Genomic DNA, 20,992 nt, shown 5'->3' with positions numbered 1-20,992 from the left:
TTTCCATGGAGGATCTTAATCTAATTTCCTGTCTACCTGCTTGTCTCAAGAGCAGGGACAGGTCTGATTTAGCTTTTTTTTATTTTTATTTTTAAGATTTTATTTATTTATTATTAATGAGAAAGAGAGAGAGAGAGGCAGGCTCCATGCAGGGAGCCTGATGCGGGACTTCATTCCAGGTCTCGAGGATCAGGCCCTGGGCTGAAGGCGGCGCTAAACCGCTGAGCGCCCCCAGGCTTCCCTCTGATTTAGCTCTGTCACCTGTGCATTTAAAACACAGGAAAGCTCGGCAAAGCTCAGTATTAAGTGCCCAGTGATGAGCAGTGCGTACGTGTGCGGTGAGGAGGGCAGATAGGCCAGCCCCACGAAGAGCAGCTCCGACCTGACGTTCGCGGCAGGACTCCCAGGTGGACTACAACTACCAGGAAGCAGAGAGGTAGACTACAACTCCCAGAAGGCTGCGCCTCACGTGGGTAGCAGGCCGCCCTCGCGCGGCTACGCGCTAGAGCGGAAAACAGCGGCGGGGCGGCTGAGATATCGCGGTATTTGGGGCTGTCCGAGCCGCCCCAGGCGCCGGTGAGGACCTTGGGGGTTTAGGGGGCTGTGTCCTCTCGGCCCCGCGGTGGGAGCCCTGGGAGCCTCGCTTCGCTGTCGGTCCGCGACTGAGTGTGCGTGACCTCACTTTCCGCCCGCGCACGTGTGTGTGTGTGTGTGTGTGTGTGAAGGCCGTGGGCCCGCGGGGGCGTGTGCTCGCGTGTGTGACCTCAGTCTCCTGTCTGTGCCCGTGAAGCTCGGGTCGCCCGTGTGGGTGGACGGCTGTGAGGGGCTGCGGACGCCTGGGCGCTGCGCTTCCGGTCGGCCGGCGCCGTAGGGACCTCCGGCCCGCGTCCCGGTGGGTGTGTGTCTGCCCGAGTGGGGGTGTATGTGCCCGAGTCCGGGTGGGTGTGTATGTGCCCGAGTCCGGGTGGGCGTGTATCTGCCCGAGTCCGGGTGGGTGTGTGTCTGCCCGAGTGGGTGTGTATGTGCCCGAGTGGGTGTGTATCTGCCCGAGTCCGGGTGGGTGTGTATGTGCCCGAGTGGGTGTGTATGTGCCCGAGTGGGTGTGTATCTGCCCGAGTGGGTGTGTATCTGCCCGAGTCCGGGTGGGTGTGTATGTGCCCGAGTGGGTGTGTATGTGCCCGAGTGGGTGTGTATCTGCCCGAGTCCGGGTGGGTGTGTATCTGCCCGAGTGGGTGTGTATGTGCCCGAGTCCGGGTGGGTGTGTATGTGCCCGAGTCCGGGTGGGTGTGTATCTGCCCGAGTCCGGGTGGGTGTGTATGTGCCCGAGTCCGGGTGGGTGTGTATGTGCCCGAGTCCGGCTGGGTGTGTATCTGCCCGAGTGGGTGTGTATGTGCCCAAGTCCGGGTGGGCGTGTATCTGCCCGAGTCCGGGTGGGTGTGTATGTGCCCGAGTCCGGGTGGGTGTGTATCTGCTCGAGTGGGTGTGTATGTGCCCGAGTCCGGGTGGGTGTGTATCTGCCCGAGTCCGGGTGGGTGTGTGTCTGCCCAAGTCCGGGTGTGTATCTGCCCGAGTGGGTGTGTATGTGCCCGAGTGGGTGTGTATGTGCCCGAGTGGGTGTGTATCTGCCCGAGTCCGGGTGGGTGTGTATGTGCCCGAGTGGGTGTGTATGTGCCCGAGTGGGTGTGTATCTGCCCGAGTGGGTGTGTATCTGCCCGAGTCCGGGTGGGTGTGTATGTGCCCGAGTGGGTGTGTATGTGCCCGAGTGGGTGTGTATCTGCCCGAGTCCGGGTGGGTGTGTATCTGCCCGAGTGGGTGTGTATGTGCCCGAGTCCGGGTGGGTGTGTATGTGCCCGAGTCCGGGTGGGTGTGTATCTGCCCGAGTCCGGGTGGGTGTGTATGTGCCCGAGTCCGGGTGGGTGTGTATGTGCCCGAGTCCGGCTGGGTGTGTATCTGCCCGAGTGGGTGTGTATGTGCCCAAGTCCGGGTGGGCGTGTATCTGCCCGAGTCCGGGTGGGTGTGTATGTGCCCGAGTCCGGGTGGGTGTGTATCTGCTCGAGTGGGTGTGTATGTGCCCGAGTCCGGGTGGGTGTGTATCTGCCCGAGTCCGGGTGGGTGTGTGTCTGCCCAAGTCCGGGTGTGTATCTGCCCGAGTGGGTGTGTATGTGCCCGAGTGGGTGTGTATGTGCCCGAGTGGGTGTGTATCTGCCCGAGTCCGGGTGGGTGTGTATGTGCCCGAGTGGGTGTGTATCTGCCCGAGTGGGTGTGTATCTGCCCGAGTCCGGGTGGGTGTGTATGTGCCCGAGTGGGTGTGTATGTGCCCGAGTGGGTGTGTATCTGCCCGAGTCCGGGTGGGTGTGTATCTGCCCGAGTGGGTGTGTATGTGCCCGAGTCCGGGTGGGTGTGTATGTGCCCGAGTCCGGGTGGGTGTGTATCTGCCCGAGTCCGGGTGGGTGTGTATGTGCCCGAGTCCGGGTGGGCGTGTATCTGCCCGAGTGGGTGTGTATGTGCCCGAGTCCGGGTGGGTGTGTATCTGCCCGAGTCCGGGTGGGTGTGTGTCTGCCCAAGTCCGGGTGGGTGTGTATCTGCCTGAGTCCGGGTGGGTGTGTATCTGCCCGAGTGGGTGTGTATCTGCCCGAGTCCGGGTGGGTGTGTATCTGCCCGAGTGGGTGTGTATGTGCCCGAGTCCGGGTGGGTGTGTATGTGCCCGAGTGAGTGTGTATCTGCCCGAGTCCGGGTGGGTGTGTATGTGCCCGAGTGGGTGTGTATCTGCCCGAGTCCAGGTGGGTGTGTATGTGCCCGAGTGGGTGTGTATCTGCTGGAGTCCAGGTGGGTGTGTGTCTGCGGGAGTCTGGAGTGTGGGTGGTGTGTATCCGAGCGTCCCACTGCTGCTTTGTGCTGCACTGTGACTGCTCAGTGCTGTTCAAACTAGGTTTAAGGATGGCCTTATACCTCCCCTTAATTGAAAAATTGGTAAAATAGAAAAAGCCTTTGTGTGTTGGAGTTTTATCCCCTCGATCTGCGTAAAAGTGCTGAATGGTGTTTCAAAATTAGAATGTGGCTAAATTTTGCCAGAGAAAAACTTCCTAGTGTCCTGAGATGTATTTAGAGGCCTGTACCAGCTGATAAGCAGGAGAGATTCCTATAGTTGGGGAAGTAGTGAAGGTCTTGGGAACAGGGTTTTTCCTCACCTCTCTTGCCAGTGTGTGGCTCATAGCCAGTGTGTGTATGTGTGTGTGTGTGAATTTGATATTTAATTAATATACTGTATACATATATATTAACATACAAGGCATAGAATACAAATGTATAATATATATAATATAGTGTATAATATATGTATATATCCCCAACATGTGGGCTTGAGGAGGAGTGCCTGAATGGGATTTCAGAAGCTGCAGAGTCCAGCTTGCCTGCCTCTAGTGAGAGAGAAGAGCAGTTTTATTTTTTATTTTTTTTAAAGATTTTATTTATCTATTCATGAGACACACGGAGAGAGAGGCAGAGACACAGGCAGAGGAAGAAGCAGGCTCTGTGCAGGGAGCCCGACACGGGACTCAATCCTGAGTCTCCAGGATCAGGCCCTGGGCTGAAGACGGTGCTAAACCACTGAGCCACCCGGGCTGCCCGAGAAGAGCAGTTTTAGCAGAATGCCGAGACCTTGAGCTCTCTCGTGAGTTCCTTGTCTTACCTCGGGGACAGGAATTTAAAGTGCCCTATGGCCTTTAAAAATTTTTTTTAAAAAAGATTTTATTTATTTACTCACAAGAGACACAGAGAGAGGCAGAGACACAGACAGAGGGAGAAGCGGGGCTCCCTGCAGGAGAACCTGATGCAGGACTCAATCCCAGGTCTCCGGGATCACGACCTGAGCGGAAGGCAGACACTCAACCACTGAGCCACCCAGGTGCCCCAGCCCTGTGGCCTTTTAATGTCTTTGGGTTTGGGGCAAGGGTGACATTTTGGGGAGCTAGAAGCTGTTCATTAATAGTGGGGCAGAGTATAGTGTGTTGACTGGTTGGAGATGGGGTCAGAGCAAAAGCCTAGAGCCAGGAGTGAAGGGCTTTGACCTCAGACTAGAGATGACAAGCACCTAATGGATCCCCCAGCCCCTCATGTTTGGTTCTGCTTTGTCGTAGGTCCCAGCCCCTCACTGTTGCTGTGTTGGGCAGTGCTTTTACCACCTGGTTCTCTGTAGCTCCACACGTGCCCGTATTGTGACTGGCAGGTATTCCTGAAACCTTTACTTAACTCTGCCTTCATTATGCTCATCAGAGGAGGCTTACAAAGCACAAGCTTGCCACAAGCAAGCTCTGGATCTGCCTCTTTTTTTTTTTTTTTTGAGAGAGAGAGAGAATGTGTGCATGCTCAAGCAGGGGAGGGACATAGAGGGAAAATCTTTTTTTTTTTTAAGATTTTATTTATTCATTCATTCATGAGAGACGCAGAGAGAGAGAGAGAGAGAGAGGGAGAGAGAGAGGCAGAGACACAGGCAGAGGGAGAAGCAGGCTCCATGCAGGGAGCCCGATGCAGGACTCGATCCCAGGACTCCAGGATCACGCCCTGGGCTGAAGGCAGGTGCCAAACCACTGAGCTGCTGAGCCACCTGGGGATCCCAAGAGAGGGAAAATCTTAAGCAGACTTCACAGCACGGAGCCTGGCATGATTCTGGACATAGGTTCTATCTCACAACCCTGAGATCGTGACCTGGGCCGAAACCGAAGAGTCGGATGCTTAACCTACTGAGCCACCCAGGTGCCATTGTCTGGTTCTGTCTTTCTAACAGAACCTGCCATTTTTCTGGCTGTGGCTTACCTGCATGAGGGGTGCTGGGAGCTGGAGGCTTAGTAATCATAGCCTTCAGCTCTTACAACTTCTCTGCCTGCCAACTCTTTCTGCTGCTCAGGAGTTCCTAAGTCCAGCAAAGCCCAGAAAAATCAGGCACTATCTATAGTTACCTTGGCTGTGCAAGTAGGTGGTTCTACCAGGACCTGGCTAGAGTAACAGACTTAGTGGTTTGGGATTTGATCTTTTTTGAGAGTAAACAAAGAGCTGTCAGCTATCACACTTCACAAGACTCTTAGGTTGAACCAGTTTGATTTTGCTTTCAAATATTGGTTGAATTATCCACTTTCTGTTACTCAAATACATCTGTCCCTCACCCCTGACACCCAGCCCACACTCACTTTTCTCTAAAGGTAAGTAGGCTTCGGTCCTTTTAAACCTTGCTCAAGTAGTAAATATCGGGCTATACCACCTACTGTGGGGAAGCAATTGAAATCCCTAACATGGCTACATGGCTTCATGCCCTAAGTTTTGTCTTTGTTTTTAAGATTTACTTATTTTAGACAGCAAGTGTGAGCAAGAGGAAGAGAGAGAATCCTCAAGGAGACTCCCTTCTGAGCATGGAGCCTGACTTGGGGCTTGATCCCAGGACTCTGAGATCATGATCTGATTTGAAATCAAGAGTTGGCTGCTTAGGGATTCCTGGGTGGCTCAGTGGTTGAGCGTCTGCCTTCAGCTCAGAGTGTGATCCCTCGAGGTCTGGGGATCCAGTCCCACGTCGGGCTCCCTACAAGGAGTCTGCTTCTCCCTCTGCCTATGTTTTGCCTCTCTCTCTGTCTCTCATGAATCAATAAATAAAATCTTAAAAAAAAAAAACAAAAGAGTTGGCTGCTTAACCCAACTGAGCCACCCAGGTGCCCCGTGCCCTGATTTTAAGTGATTACTTTCAGTAGCCTCTTCCTTAGAAGTGTTATCAGCTTGATGTAGAGGCGGTTCGGGGACTGCAGAGATGAAGTTCAACCTCTGGTGTGGCAGGAATCTCCCTGATCTGGCACCAGTTGGCTGGGGTGGGACAGGGTCAGGGTTTGAGATCTGGCAGGTAGGTGTCCCTGGAGAGTCAAGAATGCCTCCATCACCTGAGGGTGCTAATCAGCGTGCTGATTAGTCCTGGGAAGGAGCTGGCTGATAGGCCCTCTAGACCTTGCCAGTTGCTAACAGGGCTCCCCGAGGCCTGGAGTAGACTCATTTCTGTTCTGGGCAAGCCTGGCCCTGGCTGAGGCCCTGATTTAGAGCAGAGACTGAAACAGAGCTGGCAAATGGGGGAGTCTTGCTACCGGGAGCTGGCTTGTGCTTAGCTCTTGCTGATTAATCTCTGGGTCTGGGCTTCTGGGAGATCTTTCCAGGTAGGAGTAGGATAATAGATCCAAATATGATCCTTAGCTCATGTGGGTGTGTGCCTGAATCCTGAAGGCAAATACCGGACAAAGCGGTCCTCGGGAACCTAGGGGCCTGTGGAGAGAAGAGGAAGCCCTTATGGGTGTGCAGCCACGGAGGTAGTGATTCACAGATACTTCTGCCTTGGAGTTTGCCTTGGTTTCCCCTCCTGCTGCTGCCTGTTTTGAGTGCATCTTCCAGGACCCTTGTACAGAGAGCGCCCACAGCTGTCTTTCACACATTGACTCAAGTTTCTACTGGAAGGAGCGTCAGAGATCACCTGGCCCTACCTCTATATTTTTCAGATGAAGAGACAGGTCCAGGGAGGGAAGTACCTGGGGCCAAGGTCACACACCAGCTGAGGAGCACGACAGGGGACAGGGCCCAGGGTTCCTGATGCACCAGCCAGGCTTCTGTGTCAGTGTCCTGTGCCCCACCCTGCTTTAGAAGGTACAGTTGATTATTCCTCCAGCAGTTCAGGACCCACCAGGTGCCTGGCTGTTGGCAGTTAGACCTGGTCACACATTCAGGGAACTTGCTGGTGACGGTGGTGGTGGTGGGGAGTGGAGAGGGAGAGGCAAGGAAACAGGAACAAATTGAATCACTAATCACCAGAAAGGTGCATCTCAGAGAAGGGCCCATCTCAAATGATTTCACTTGTGACTTCTGTCTTCTCGACTCATCTACAGATTCCCTGAAGGCCGTGGCATGTCTTCCACAATTCCTTTGCCCAGTGCTAGACGTCATTGGCCCTCAGATAGTTGCTGATGGAGTGGGTGCATTTTGCTGACCCAGCTTGCGGAGTGCGGGTTTGGGTGTGTCCATCAGCAGTATTATCTTAGACACTCCCTTCTAGCAACATCTGCAGGCCAGAGGAAGAGACCAAGCCCTGGTCCCATGGGGATGGCCAACATCTCCTTTATGCTTGTTTCTTCCTGGGCTTAGATTTGTAGAGTGGTGTCCAGTTTGATCCACAGGGACAGTGACAGAGGCAAATCTCTCCACTCCCTGGATCACCGAAGTCCTGTTGCCTAGGGTTCACCCCCTCTCTGGTGTCCCTGAACCTGTCCCATCCTGCTACTCTCTTCAGTCAACCCAGCCTCCTCCCATCTTCATCTCCAGGGCCCCCTCCACACTCGGCACCAGCACTATCTTTCTAAAATGAAAACCCGCCCTGGCCCTCACTGCCCTTGACATTGCCCTTGACCTACTGCAGCTTTACCTCCTGCCACCCCCTACCTCCCATCACTACTTCACTACTAAGCTGCTCCTTATTCCCCAAACCCACAACCCTCCTTAGGCCTCCTCACCTTTGTGAGATTATTCCTTCCTGCATAGTTATTTCTTTCTTGCTCTGGGAAACACACTCATCCTTCAGAACTCAACCTGATGATTTTTGGGGGTCTCTGAATTCCTCAGTTACTCCTGGGCAGCCACGGCCCCTGGTACCAACCCTCCTGGCACTCCTGGGCCGTATTACATGGTACCTGACCTCATCAAATTGTGTGCCCCCAGTGGCGGGGACTGCTATTCCCTCAGCAACCCCAGTGTCGGGCCCAGGGTACTCAATACATTGTGGTGGAACGTATGAGTGAAGTGGGTGCCCCTTGTTCTGCTTTTAGATTTGAAGTCCTGATAGAGCCTCGTGGAGGCCAGTCCTGGCAGGCGCCGAGGATTTGAAGCTCTTAGAGCTCACATGGAGCCCAGCACATCATGTCCGGCCGCCACCCCCTTGGTGAAGAGACCGTTCCATGTTCTCGTGGGCGTCACTGGGAGTGTTGCAGCCCTGAAGTTGCCTCTTCTAGTGTCTCAGCTTTTGGACATTCCTGGCGTGAGTATGCTGATTAGACAGCGTGGTGGTCTCTGATCCTGGAGAGCTGCCCCTCCAGGGGCCAGCCCATTTTTATGCGCTGCACGGGGGTTTTTTGTTAATGTTGGTGCGTGTGGAGGCCCTCTGTGTGCCTGGTGTGCAGGCGATGCAGGAGGCAGTTCAGTATGACTGGGAGCTAGGTGAGAGGGTGTGGATAGAGAATGAGGGGAGACTGGGAAAGAAACACCGCTGAAGGGAGGGTTTGGGTTCCCATGTGCTGACCCTGGTTCCCTGGGGTGCTGGTGTGGGAGGAGGAGCGTCCCCTTGCTGCCCCACCCCCATTTCACCTTGAACACTGTGGCTCTAGTCTCCCTCCTTTTTAGACACCTTGGCTGTCCTGTCCGTCCAGATGCGCTGCAACCTCGGGTACCCCGTTGCCTGTGGCTCTGGTTTCAAACTGTTCCTTCAGGTGTTCAGAGATGCCTGTGGGGCACCTCCATTTTGATCAGTTTTATATAGTTATATATGTTTTTATATATTGGGGTTCTGGGACAGATTCTTCTTCTGGAAAAGTTCAAGGCCTTAAACAGTGTGAAAGCCAGGAGGCACTGACCTCATTTCCTTGTCTGGTCTCTAAGGTCTGTTGAACTCCCAGTGCCTGCATTCCACCTTATAATGGCCTTTGCTTTGGCCTGTTCCCTGCCAGGCTGTCACTGCCCTCCTGTTCCTCTGCTTCTCTAAGTTCTGCACAAAGACTTTATAGGAAAGCTTTCCTTGCCTGCCTCGGCCCATGTGGCTTTGCTCCCTTCATTATAAAAACTCAAGTGATGAAGGGCACCTGGCTGGCACAGTGGGTAGAGCATGCAATTCTTGATCTCCGGGTTGTGACTTTGAGCCCCACACTGGACATAGAATTACTTTAAAATATATAAATAAAATACCCCAAAACAAAAACAAAAACAAACCCAAAACCCTCATTTGGTGTCTTAAAAACCAGAGACGGGCAGTAAAGTGGTAAAAACATATTTTGTTCAGAAAAACTATCACAATAAGGGAAAAGAGACCTCGATGGAGAACTGGGGTGATTCCAAATACAACAGGGAAGAGTAGGGGTTTCTAGTCAAGGAGCAGGTGAAGGGCAGTGGATGGAAAATTTCTAAGAGGAAATACCACGAGTCAGGAAGGTTCTGGCTCAACTGTCCTTCCAGGATTCTTGGTGCGGACAGGCCAAGGTGATCAGTCACCACCTGGGGGTTGTTGAGGGATGAGGAGCCTGATGTGATGTCAAGGCTGAACGGATAGCGAGGGTAGGGGGCTACACCCACTGAACAGGAATCTTGCTCTTAAGGACCAGGCCCGAGGATGGGCCTAGTTAAAAAAGTGGCGTAGAGGAGCCTGACTAGAGTTTGGTCTGGGAGAGAATCTGGACCGAGATATGAGGGACCACAGGTCACATTTGACTTTGCCCATGTTGCTGCACAACTTGTGGAGTGCACTGCACCTTCTGCGGTGGCACGCGTGCATGTTGCCAGGGCATCCAGCAGGGGGCAGTGCTCGCTTGCAGGTGACCGTGTCGGGACTCCAGGCAGGGGTGAGAACTCTTTTTTTTTTTTTTCTTTATAACCCTTACTTTCAGCAAACTTCCCCCCAGGGAAGTCACCCCCTCACTGTCCCCCACATGCTGGGCAAGCAGTGAAGCAGGCAGCCAGGGATGGCAGCGAGTCCAGATGGGGGAAAGGAGGTGAGTCTTGTGGCTGCTGGGCACTGGAGCTGGTGGGCAGTAGCACCTGTGGCCTGTCCCCTCTCCCCGAAAGGCCCAGCACTGTCGGTAGGAGTTGGTTAACTGGCCCTGGGAGCTGCAAGGAATTGTTGCAGCCGTGACAGCCTGTGCCCCTCTGGTGGGAGCCAGCCAGGCAGTTCCCTTTTCCCACAGCCCCGGAGCAAGTGAGTTTCCGGCCTGAGGGCGCACGGGGGCGCCTGGGGGCAGGGCATCCTATCCCAGGAAACAGATGGGCAGCCTTAGAGCTGGGGGAAATGGCAACTCCACCCCCCCCCCCCACCCCCCCACCCCCGCCCGCCCAGTCCTGCTGCCCTGCAGCCCGCCTTACAGCGCTGAGGGAAGGGTTGCCTGAAGCGGGGAGGCTCTCCAGCCCACCGCAGTCCCTGGCCCTCTGAGGGGGACAGGCCTCACCTGGAACTCCCTCCCTGGCCGGCGTCAAGCTGAAAGGCTGGCAGCCAGAAGGTCACTGGCTTTGGAGGGCGGACTCCCTGACTTAGCCTCCTGGAGCACAGCTCCTGGCACACAGACGTGCCTAGTGGTGTTTGTTTCCTGTCCTTCACCCATCCTGCTGTGTCCTTTGGGCCAGCCACATGGCGGGGTTGCTGGGGTTGGTGAGACAGCCCATGGGGGAAGAGCTGTAGGAGCCAGAGCCCATCTGCTCATGTGGAGGGGCCCGCCACCCACACCACACCTACCAGCTCATCTTACAGGTACAACAGCTCTCCAAGAAGCCTGGATTTGCTTGGTGGGGGCCTTGTGAGGTGTTGGCAACCAAAGGGGGGTCCTTGCTTGGCCCACTGCTGTGGCCTCCCCACGTTCCCTGATTGTATTGATCCCCCCCATTGCCCTCTTTCTGGGTCACCTCAGGAGCGGTCTTTGTCCTATGGAAGGACCTTCTCAGCTCTTTGCCTACATCATGAATTTACATGCTCAGGGCTTTCCTGAACTCCCTAGGCAGCTCTAAATTTTGGCCAGCAAACAAGTAGCTGAAGTGCGGGCTGCAGGGAGCTGGGTGATTCTGCAGATCTGGCTCATAACTGCAGGTGTGCCTCATTTTATTGTGCTTTGCAGATACTGAGTTTTCTTACAAACTGAAGATTTGTACCAACCCTGCATTGAGCAGGTCTGTTGCTGCCATTTTTCCAACAGCATTTGCTCACTTTTTGTTACCTTTTGGTAATTCTCATAATATTTCAGACTTTTTGATTATCATATCTGTTTTGGTAACCTGTGGTCAATGATTACAGCTTGCTGAAGGTTCAGCAATAAACTATTTTTATTTATTTATTTTATTTCTTTTTTTGGGGGGGCAGGGGCTGAGGGAGAGTGAGTCTCACGACCCTGAAATCATGACCCTGAGATCACAACCAAGAGTTGGATGTTCAACTGACTGCACCACCCAGGCACCTTGCCATAAACTACTTTTAATTAAGGTGTTGTTAGAAGTGGAGGAGGGAGAGTCAAGTGTCCTCCAGACGGAGAAGGCACTTTGAAACTGAAAACTGAGCCACTCCATAGCTTTACAGAGATTTATTCAGGGTAACTGATGAGTGGGAGGGCAGGCAGGTTGGGTGGATGACGATCTGGGCACTACACAGCTGTTCTCTGCCAAGTCCAGACCTTCACCTATAGTTTTTATAGAGTGAGGGGCATGGTGGGGTCAAAGAGTAGTTTTCTAATGTGGTGCCATCTGTGCAGCAGAGGATCTCTACTGGTTATCTAAAGTGATGCCCTCTGGGCACCAGTTTAGGGAAGATCAGAGCAAAGCTTCCTGCATTCTGGCCAGGGCATACATTAACCACCTCACTCCTGGAGGGAGGTCATTGCACAGGCATGAACAAGATGGAGAGTCCAATATGGAGTCACTGTTGTCTGCACTCCTACAGGTATGTATGTTGCTTTTCTAGACATAATGCTATTGCACATGTATGAGATCACAGTATGATGTAAACATGACTTTTATGTGTACTGAGAAACAAAAAAAATTTTATTTGACTGGTTTTATTGTGATATTTGCTTTGTTGCAGTGGTCTGGAACCAAACTTGTAATATCCCAAGCTATACCTATATTCCTGACTCACCAGTGTGTCCACGTATCCCAGGAGAGCCACTGGCTAGATCCAGACCAGGGAGATGGTGGAGGGGTGCTGGAGAGGAGCTGGGTTTGGCCTCATGACTCACACACCAGCAGTCGAGGAGAGTGGTCACTGTAAAGAGTCCTGGGAGACTCTTTGTGGTGGGGGGAATTGGATAGTGGGGGCCAGCTGTACCTCAAGAGAGGCAGCCGAGCATAGAGGACTTCTCATGCTGGGACTCTGGGCAGCTCAGGTCTCCTTTGTGGCCTCAGTTTTCTTAGCCCTGTAATGGAGTGTGGGGGTGGGCACGTACTAAGCGATCCGTCTCCAAAGCCTCTTCTGGCACTAGCACTTGAAGAGTCTAGATGTGAGGGCAGAAAGGAATAGGACCCGAAGGAGCCTGGGAGAAGGTCCTGGGATGCAGGAGCTTCGGGGTGTCTCCCTGCTCCACAATTGTCATGTGATCGGGCGGTAGTTCTGCCTCAGCACCCTGTCTCTTGGAGGAGAAGATGACACCTCTAGCTTTTGCCAGGGCGGGCGTCAGCAGGCTGCAGACAGCAGGGGATTTCTTAAGGTGGAGAAAGTCTCCCATTTGGGGAGCTGACAGGCCTTGGGCATAGAGAAGGTCATGTTTCTAGGAAAAAAGGTCCCACTCCTATGTAGCACGAAGTGAATTCTGCCTCTGTGGAGGACCAGCTGGCAATATCTGGAAAGACCGTGCGTTCGTGCCCTCGATTCACACATAGGATTGAATCCTGTAGGGTACAGAGATTCACTGTATGTACACGATGTTCATTATAGCATTATTTATCATTTCAAAGCAAGACAAAAACCAAAACTGACAACAGACTGTCCAGGGATGGAGAGAGAGCTCTGGTGCACTTTTGGTCCAGCCTCATAACAGATTACGGGCCGTGGTTCAGAGGATGGCTGCATCTCGGTGTCCGTGTGGCACCGTCCTCAGGATGGAAATGAAGTGCACATGGTACGGGAGTTGGCACCGGGGCCCACAGGCCAAGTCTGGTCTCGTCACCTGTTTTTGTCTGTGAGCTAAGAATGATTTTTGCATTTTTAAGTGGTTAAAAAAATCGAAAACAAGAGTATTTTGAGACACATAAAATTACATGAAATTCAAATTTCAGTGTCCATAATGTTTTGTTGGAACACAGCCATACATTCATCTAAGTATTGCCCACAAGTGCAGTCTTGCTATTACAGAGTTGAGTAGTTGTGACGAAACTGAAAATAGCATCTGGCCCTTCAGAGAAAAAGTTTGCTGACCGCTGGCATATTGTATGGTTCCTTTCATATGTTCACATATCTGAGTTCCTGCCTGCAGATTTTCCTCTGGAGGTAGTCACCTTTGTGTAGAAATGGGGGCAGGAAGGGAGATTTTGTATCATTCTGTTCAGTCTTAATTTTTTAACCTCTGTATGTATTTTTAAAGTCAGTGGGACTCTTGGTGGGAATATTATGGAACATTCTTTGTAACTTTATGTATTTATTTTTTTCAATGTTCACTGAGAAAAGGAAGCAGGAGACACAAGGCCTGGTTTGAGGTTTTCCTTTCTTTCTGGACAGAGGCTACCTGCCTCCTCTGTGGTCCTGTTGTGGAAGCTGGTCTGTTCAATAGTACTGCTCTGAGGCATTTGTTGAGGTGTCTGCTGGTTCGGCTGGCCCCTTCCATGCCTGGCCGGCTCCTCCAGGGAGGGAGCTCTGCAGTTTGCCTTTTGAATCGCACCCTTGAGAATTTTCTCTAGCTGAGGAAGGGCACAGAGGGATTGGAAGCGTGGTCCTGCTTGAATGGCAGGAAGGGCTGATGAGACCAGAGCACCAGCTCCTCCCGGAGGCCCACTGGGAGGCCAGTGGAGAATGGCTCTCCCCACGGAGCCTGGTGGGAAAGGGCAAGAGGGCTGGGACCACATAGTGAGCTGGACGCTAGACGGCCCCTGAAGGCCTAGTGGGTTAAATGCCTCATGGCTCAGAAGAGGAAACCGGAGCCAGAGAGGAAGAGGGATTTGCCCTAGGCCCCCCTTGGGACCAGCCTTCTCGACTCTGGTCAGCAAGTGAACTTGAGCTCAAATCTGGAGCATGGGCATTCTCTGCTCAAGCTGACCATGGCCGTGAGGATGAGAATTCCCAGGAAATTGTAGGCTCTTACCTGGTCTGCCTTGCTTCTTGGTCAAGGTCCTATATACCGCACCCCCTCGTCAGGCTGTGTCCTTGCCGAGGGCAGAGCGCATACCTTACCAGCTGTGGCCCCCATGTATACATAAGCTCAGTAAATGTTTGACAAGTCAAGACATCATCACCTGGGTGGTTCAGTCGGTTAAGCCTTTGGCTCAGTTTACGATCTCGGGGCCCTGGGATCAAGCCCCACATTGGGCTTCCTGCTCAGCAGGGATTCTGCTTACCCCTCTGTCCTTCTCTCCCTCTCTCTCTCTCTCTTTCTCAAATAAATAAAATCTTAAAAAAAAAAAAAAAAGACATTATGAGCTGGCATATGATGAGTTGGGACACCCACTCAGCCAACCGGAACCCCCTCAGGGATTCATTAAGGCCAACTCCTCCACAGCTCCCCACCCTGTGTACTGACTGCCCTGGGCACCACGAGTCCTTTTTCCTAGAGTATACCCACCACCCCCACGCTCAGGTTCGTGTCAGCTTCTTGGCTGGTTCCCAGGCTCTGGGCACTGCCAGTGCCAACACTGGTCAGTTCAGTGTCAGGGGCCTCTGCTGTGTGTGCCAGCCCCCGAGGCCCAAGCCACCAAAGCTCTGGTTCCTTGCCTTGTGGCGGGTTAAGTCATGGAGGGCACTTCCTCTTTAGAATCCTCACCAGCATCCTGAGAAGCTATCATCACCTGCCCTACTAGAAACACCTGCTCTTTTTGGGCCACTCAGTTGGGGGTTCCAGCTGGGTCTCTCTTTCACTTGCGCATGCCAGGGCTGTGCTATCTAATACAGTAGCCACTAGCCACATCCAAATTTAAATTATTAAAATAAAACCAAAATTTCATTTCCTTAGTTACACTAGCCACACCTCGGGTGTTCAGTAGCCACAAGTGGTTACTGGCTGCCGTGCTGAACGGCACAGGTGTGACTTGTTTCTATCTCTGCAGAGTTCTGTTGGATAATTCTGTAGAGCAATGGTTCTCAACTGGGGGCAGTTTTGCCTCCCAGGGGACATTGGACTTTGTTCAGGGACCTTTTTCATCGTCCTAACTTGGGGAGCGGGTGCTACTGGCTCCTGGTTATAGTAGGTTGAGGCCAGAGATAGGGTTGGTGGGGGAAATTCAGGCCATGGGCTTTGTCTCATCCTCTGGCTGTGAAAGTGCTTCTCCCCAGGTCCCTCTGGTAGTCAGCCCCAGAGGCAGCCTGGGCCAGACTAGGCCTAGAAGTAAAAGTGGAGGTTTCCATTCCCCCCTCCCTGACTCTCCAGGAACCCCTGATGGGATTGCTAATGGACCTTCAACAGAGAAAAGAAAACTAGATTTGCCAGCTGGTTTCAGGAAGGAACCTCTATAAATGCCAGGCAAACTGTAGACAGCTTAAATAAGGTCGCCAAGCCTTGGTCACATCACCCAAATAAGTTCAGGTTTTAAATATTAGATATAAAAACTGTTGGCAGAGGTCTCACCAGGGGACCAAACACAGCGCTTCCTTTCAGGAACTCTCCAGTGTGTGGGAGATTGTTTTAATCACAGCCCTGCTTCTGCCAGGACCCACGAGGGGTATCAGAGAAAGCCGAGGAGGGTTCTTGCCCTTAGGAGCTTCCTGCCCTGCCAGGGCTCCTTGGCATTTGCTAGGGGAAACGTTAGGGTGAATGAGTGAATAGTCTGAGTTATTTAGTGTCTCAGAAGTTAACAAAACATGTTTCCCGTCCCGCCCCCCTTCCTTTTTTTGAAGTGTGTGAAAACCCAGGCCTTAGCCCTTGGCTCCCAGGACATTTGACAGAGTAAATGAAAATGAAAGAACAAAGCCCATAGGGCTGATGAATCAGATCAAGTGACATCCCTCTGAAACCAGAAAAACGGGCTTGGGCCTGCCGGACATGTGGGCCAGGTCAGTGCCAAGGAAAGGTAGCTGCTTCAGTGGAGTCGGGCTGGGCACTGGGAAGGATTGGCTCATCGCATACTCTTCAGATTACTCTTGAGGTAAAGATACTAACCCCAGGAAGCTCCCTAACAATGACTGTAACCTGGGAGGGTAGTCAGAAAAGGATGGACTCAGCCTGGGGGAGGAGCTCAGAGGGAAGAGTTCAAGCAGGGGCCCAGAGTGGGAGGCTCACCTGGACCCCTGGTTAGAACTCCCTGGGAGCCAGAGGAGCCTCATGCCGTGAGGGGGACGTGGCAGAGCTGAGACGGAGGACGGAGCCCCAGAACAGGGCCATTACCAAACTGGGAATGTTTCTTAGCCCTTGGCACAATCTTTACTTTTGCGAACTGACAGGCAGTTTGGGAGTTAGGGAAAATAGGGGAATTAGATCAGGAAGCAGCCTTCCAGATTGCAGAATAGAGGATGAACTGGGATTTTTTTTTAAAAGATTTTAGTTATTTATTTGAGGGAAGTGAAAGAAAGCAAGAGCATGAATGGGGTGAGGAGCAGAGAGAGAAGCAGACTCCCCACGGAGCAGGGAGCCCAATGCAGACGGATCCTGGATCCTGGAACTCCAGGACCATGACCTGACCTGAAGGCAGATGCTCAACTGACTGAGCCATTCAGGCACTACTCCCACTCCTTTTTAAGATTTTATTTATTTATTAATTTGACAGCATACAAGCAGAGGGAGAAGGAGAAGTAGGCTCCCCACCAAGCAAGGACCGTGATGCGGGGTTCAATCCCAGGACTCTGGGATCATGACCTGAGTTGAAGGCAGATACTTAACTGACTGAGCCACCCAGGGGCCCCTGAACTGGGATATTCTTTTTTTTTGGGGGGGGGGGGATATTCTTAAGTTGCAATTTGTTCATGGTGGTTGGGAAGCTCTTAGAGATGAATGACAATGGCCCCCATGAGGAAAAGAAGGCAGTGACCAGAAACCAATGTCTACCTGGGAAGGTCTCTGTTGAAGGAGATGGGAAACCGTTAAATGGAAACGAGGACATATAACCAAAGATGGAGTTAGGAGCATGGCCCAGAGCCCACCAGAGTGAGCCGAAGCTTGCACTGAAACTCAGCACGACCAACAGGGCTGTTATGTATATTTGGGAAAAGAAACCAGACCTGGTCTTGGAGGCCAGTGGTATAATGTTAGGAGGGAACAGAAGGAAACAAGAGAGACTCTTGTGTCCCATTTTGTTTCCATCTTTTGGGCTTGAAAGAGCAGGACAAATGTTGATAGGAGGAACTTGAACCCAGGTTGGGTGATTCATCACCTGGACCAATTTCTGTCTGGTGGTGGGCCTATAGGATGTGTGGGAAACAGCAGAGGACTTGGGAGCTGGAGATGACTAATGTCATGACTTTTTGATAAAAGGTAAAGGAGGTGGGCTCCTCAAATTACCATAGAGGAGATTTGGGAACACTTAGGAAAGCTCTCAGCAGGTGGTTGTCACTGGGGCTTGATATGGCTCATTGGGAACAAGGCCTAACAACTTCAGTTTATTTATTTGGACGTCAAAATACTCTGGATTGAGGTGAGGCCTTCAGTAGAGTCTTGGGACATCCCCCTGGACCACCTGGTGGTGATGTCTGTGGGTTTATAAGCAGTGAAAGATCCCACTTTAAAGGGTTCGTTCTTGATTCCTTCCCAACTCCCACCCCCACCCTGTGGACCTCAGGGAAGAGCTCCACTCTGAACCTTGTACTGTCCGTGGTTTGGATTCATGTCTCGGGGTGGGGGTGGGGGGCTGCGGATGGTGGTGCTGGCTGAACAGGACTGAAATCTTAGGGGCTCTCTGTGGGCCCCCTCTGGAAAGTGGAATTTACCAGGGAAGTATGACTTGCTGCATTTAGGACCAGGAAAGTAGCTGTGTAGGTACAGGCTGGGGTTTGTGGCTTAGCAGCAACATGGTGAGAAGAACTCTTTTGACTTTGCTGATTGCAAACCCCATATATCTCAGCAGGAGGATGTGGCTTCCGGAAGAGCTTGTGTGGGCTCTGGCTCCACAGACAGACACTCAGCAGGTACCAGGGACGTGATGCTCTGGGTCCCCTGAGTGACTGAACGACACCAGGCAAGCAGAAGAGATGCCTCCTGTTTTTTGAGTTTTTCAGCTTTGGGAGATTCCATTCCATTCCTTTTGTGATTTTTCTCACCTTCATTTTTCTGTCTTCTTTTTGCACCTCAGGCACATTTTGGACCTCTTAAATTGATCTTCTGATTTTCTCATCTATTTTTCTAACATCTGTCTTTTCTTTATCTTTCTGTTCTATTTTCTGGAAGATTTCTTCTACACTTTTTTTTTTAATTTCTTCTACACTTATGCTGAGTTTTTTATTTCACTGTTTGTAATTTTATTTTATTTTATTTTATTTTTTTAATTTTTATTTATTTATGATAGTCACACACACAGAGAGAGAGAGAGAGAGAGAGAGAGAGGCAGAGACATAGGCAGGGGGAGAAGCAGACTCCATGCACGGGGAGCCTGACGTGGGATTCGATCCCGGGTCTCCGGGATCGCACCCTGGGCCAAAGGCAGGCGCTAAACCTCTGCGCCACCCAGGGATCCCTATTTATTTATTTTTAAAGATTTTATTTATTTATTCATGAGAGACAGAGAGAGAGGCAGAGACACAGACAGAGGGAGAAGCGGGCTCCAGCAGGGAGCGTGACATGGGACTGGATCCCGGGTCTCTGGGATCATGCCCTGGGCCGAAGGCGGCGCTAAACTGTTGAGCCACCAGGGCTGCCCACTGTTTGTAATTTTAGTGTCCAAGAGTTCTTTTTTGTTCCCTGAATATTCATAAGAAACTTAAGCGTCAAAAAAAAAAAAAAAGAAAAGAAAAGAAAAGAAACTTTAGCGTCTCATCTTAACTGATCTGCTAATGCTTCCTTTCACTTCCGTCTTCCAGAAACGTGTGGACATGTCTTACCTGCTGGTTTCTGGTCTTTGTTTGTTTAATTTAATTTTGTGTTTTGGTCGTCTTCTCTTTGTTCTTGGTTCATATCGTTAAAAAAAAAAAAAATCCCTTGAGGAGCTCTGGTGGCTCAGTGGTTTAGCATAGCCTTCAGCCCAGGGTGTGATCCCAGGGTCCCGGGATCGAGTCCCACGTCGGGCTCCCTGCATGGAGCCTGCTTCTCCCTCTGCCTGTGTCTCTGCCTCTCTCTCTCTCTCTCTCTCTCTCTCTGTGTCTGTCGTGAATAAATAAATAAAATCTTAAAAAAAAAAAATCCCTTTTATTTTAGTGAGATTTTGGGAGGAAGCAGAGTTGAATCTATCTTATTAAACTGAAAGTTTAGGGCAGCCCGGGTGGCTCAGTGGTTTAGCGCCTGCCTTCAGCCCAGGGTGTGATCCTGGAGACCCGGGATCGAGTCCCACGTCCGGCTCCCTGCATGGAGCCTGTTTCTCCCTCTGCCTGTGTCTCTGCCTCTCTCTCTCTGTGTCTCTCATGAATAAATAAATAAAATCTTTTAAAAAAAAATAAACTGAAAGTTTATTCTTTTGCTTAACATTTATATATCCTTTTTTACCTTTTTAAAAAATATTTATTTATTTATTTGGGAGAGCAGGAGTGGGGGTGGCGAGGGGTAAAGGGAGAGGGAGGAGCAGACCCTGCTAAGCAGGGGAGCTGGCTGGAGGGCTCAATCCCAGGACCCCAAGATCATGACCGGAACAGAAGGCAGATGCTTAATTGACTTAGGCACCCCACCTTTTTATTTCTTAATATTTTATTTTTAAGTAATCTCTACACCCAGCGTAGGGCTCAAACTCACAACCCCAAGATTGAGAGTCGCACACTTCATTGTCTGAGCCAGCCAGGTGCCCCAGTGTATCCTCACGTTTTAAATGTGCCTTTCCAGACACATTTTGATGTGATCGGTGGATTGTAAAGATCTAGTATGAGAGCCTGAGTTCTGATCAGGTAATTTAGCTCATTATGTGTTACTATAGTTGCTATTCTGTTAGGACTTCACTTGTGCCTTCTTGTTGAATGCTTTCTACTTGTTACGTGTTCTCTCTGCTGCTCTTTTTTCCCCATTCCAATCCTTTATTGTCTAGATTGAGTTTCCTGCTGGTTTGAAAGTCACCTGCCCTGCTTAGCTCTAACTGGCCATTGCCATGTTTTTCCTGGTGTCTGTCTTGTATCCGGAGGGCCTCAGCCCTGCCCTGCCTCCCTCTGCTCCCCTACCTGTGCTGGTCCCGTGTCCGCTCCAGCCCTGTCCATCGGCCTTGCTCAGAGCTGTCCTGGAGGGAGTGTAGCTTCAGTGACCTTTAAACAGGTTGCTGAGCGGAGGGTGCAAGTCCTGGGGTGGTGGATTCTCAGGGATGGGACTGGGCTGAGAGCTGTCTTGGAGAGCTCGGAATAGCAGACCCTCTGGAGTTGTGTGCTCTGCCTCTCTGACACTCTGCGCCCTGGTCCCCCCTTGGCTCTTACGTGCTGTGGGGAATGCTGCCGCAGGACAGACGGGGAAGCAGGAGGAGGGGGCCTCAGACGACAGGGAGGGATGGGGCTACTGTGAGTTGGCAGGGGCCCGCCATCCCAAGTCCCGCCCCAAGCGGCAGCCTTGCGCGATGCCACCGATATCAGGTAGGAACGCGGGCCCCACGGTGCCAAAGCTTTTAGTTTTTCAAGAGAAGCCAGGAAATTGGATTTTCTGTGTGAAATCTCCCGATCTGTATATATTGGCTCGAAAATGTTTATAACCTCAGGAAGGCCAAGTGGCACGTCTGCAGGCTGGATCTGGCCTCCGTGCCACTGTGGTTCCTGCTCTAGCCAGGTGACGATCCTTGCCACCCTCCACTCTCCTGTCTCCTGGAGGAATGTCCCTCCCAGACCTGTGATTTTCTACCCCGTTCCCCTCTAGGCCGCCTCTTCGGAGCTCTTCCACTCGGCCAGCTTGTCAGTTCAGCGTCTCATTCTGCAGATGATGGCCCGGCCTAGTGCTGCGCCTCCTGGGCGGCTCCTGGGCGGCCCAGCCTCCCCGCGGGCACTATGGATTCCTTGTGG

At 51.9% G+C, this 20,992-nt stretch overlaps 1 protein-coding gene across 9 annotated transcripts in view; it reads left to right on the top strand.

Annotated features, from left to right (window-relative positions):
• The first annotated feature begins 469 nt into the window (after window positions 1–469).
• The window catches only part of PPCDC (phosphopantothenoylcysteine decarboxylase), a 31,709-nt gene continuing 11,186 nt past the window's right edge, over window positions 470–20,992 (top strand). For 2 of the 9 annotated variants that reach the window (XM_072746032.1, XM_072746029.1), the window contains exons 1-4: window positions 517–576; window positions 4,137–4,225; window positions 6,522–6,666; window positions 7,839–8,047. In XM_072746032.1, coding sequence (XP_072602133.1) covers window positions 7,913–8,047 — 135 coding nt within the window. In that variant the 5' untranslated portion in view covers window positions 517–576; window positions 4,137–4,225; window positions 6,522–6,666; window positions 7,839–7,912. Of the gene's footprint in view, window positions 669–4,136; window positions 4,226–6,521; window positions 6,667–7,838; window positions 8,048–15,882; window positions 16,036–20,992 lie in introns of those variants that run through there. The other 7 variants (XM_025985866.2, XM_025985791.2, XM_025986028.2 and 4 more) reach the window with 7 other exon arrangements.

Source organism: Vulpes vulpes, unplaced genomic scaffold (genome assembly GCF_048418805.1).
Source record: "Vulpes vulpes isolate BD-2025 unplaced genomic scaffold, VulVul3 u000000678, whole genome shotgun sequence".
Taxonomy (NCBI): domain Eukaryota; kingdom Metazoa; phylum Chordata; class Mammalia; order Carnivora; family Canidae; genus Vulpes; species Vulpes vulpes.
The sequence above is the reverse complement of the archived record's forward strand: the minus strand, read 5'-3'. Positions and strand labels throughout refer to the sequence as shown.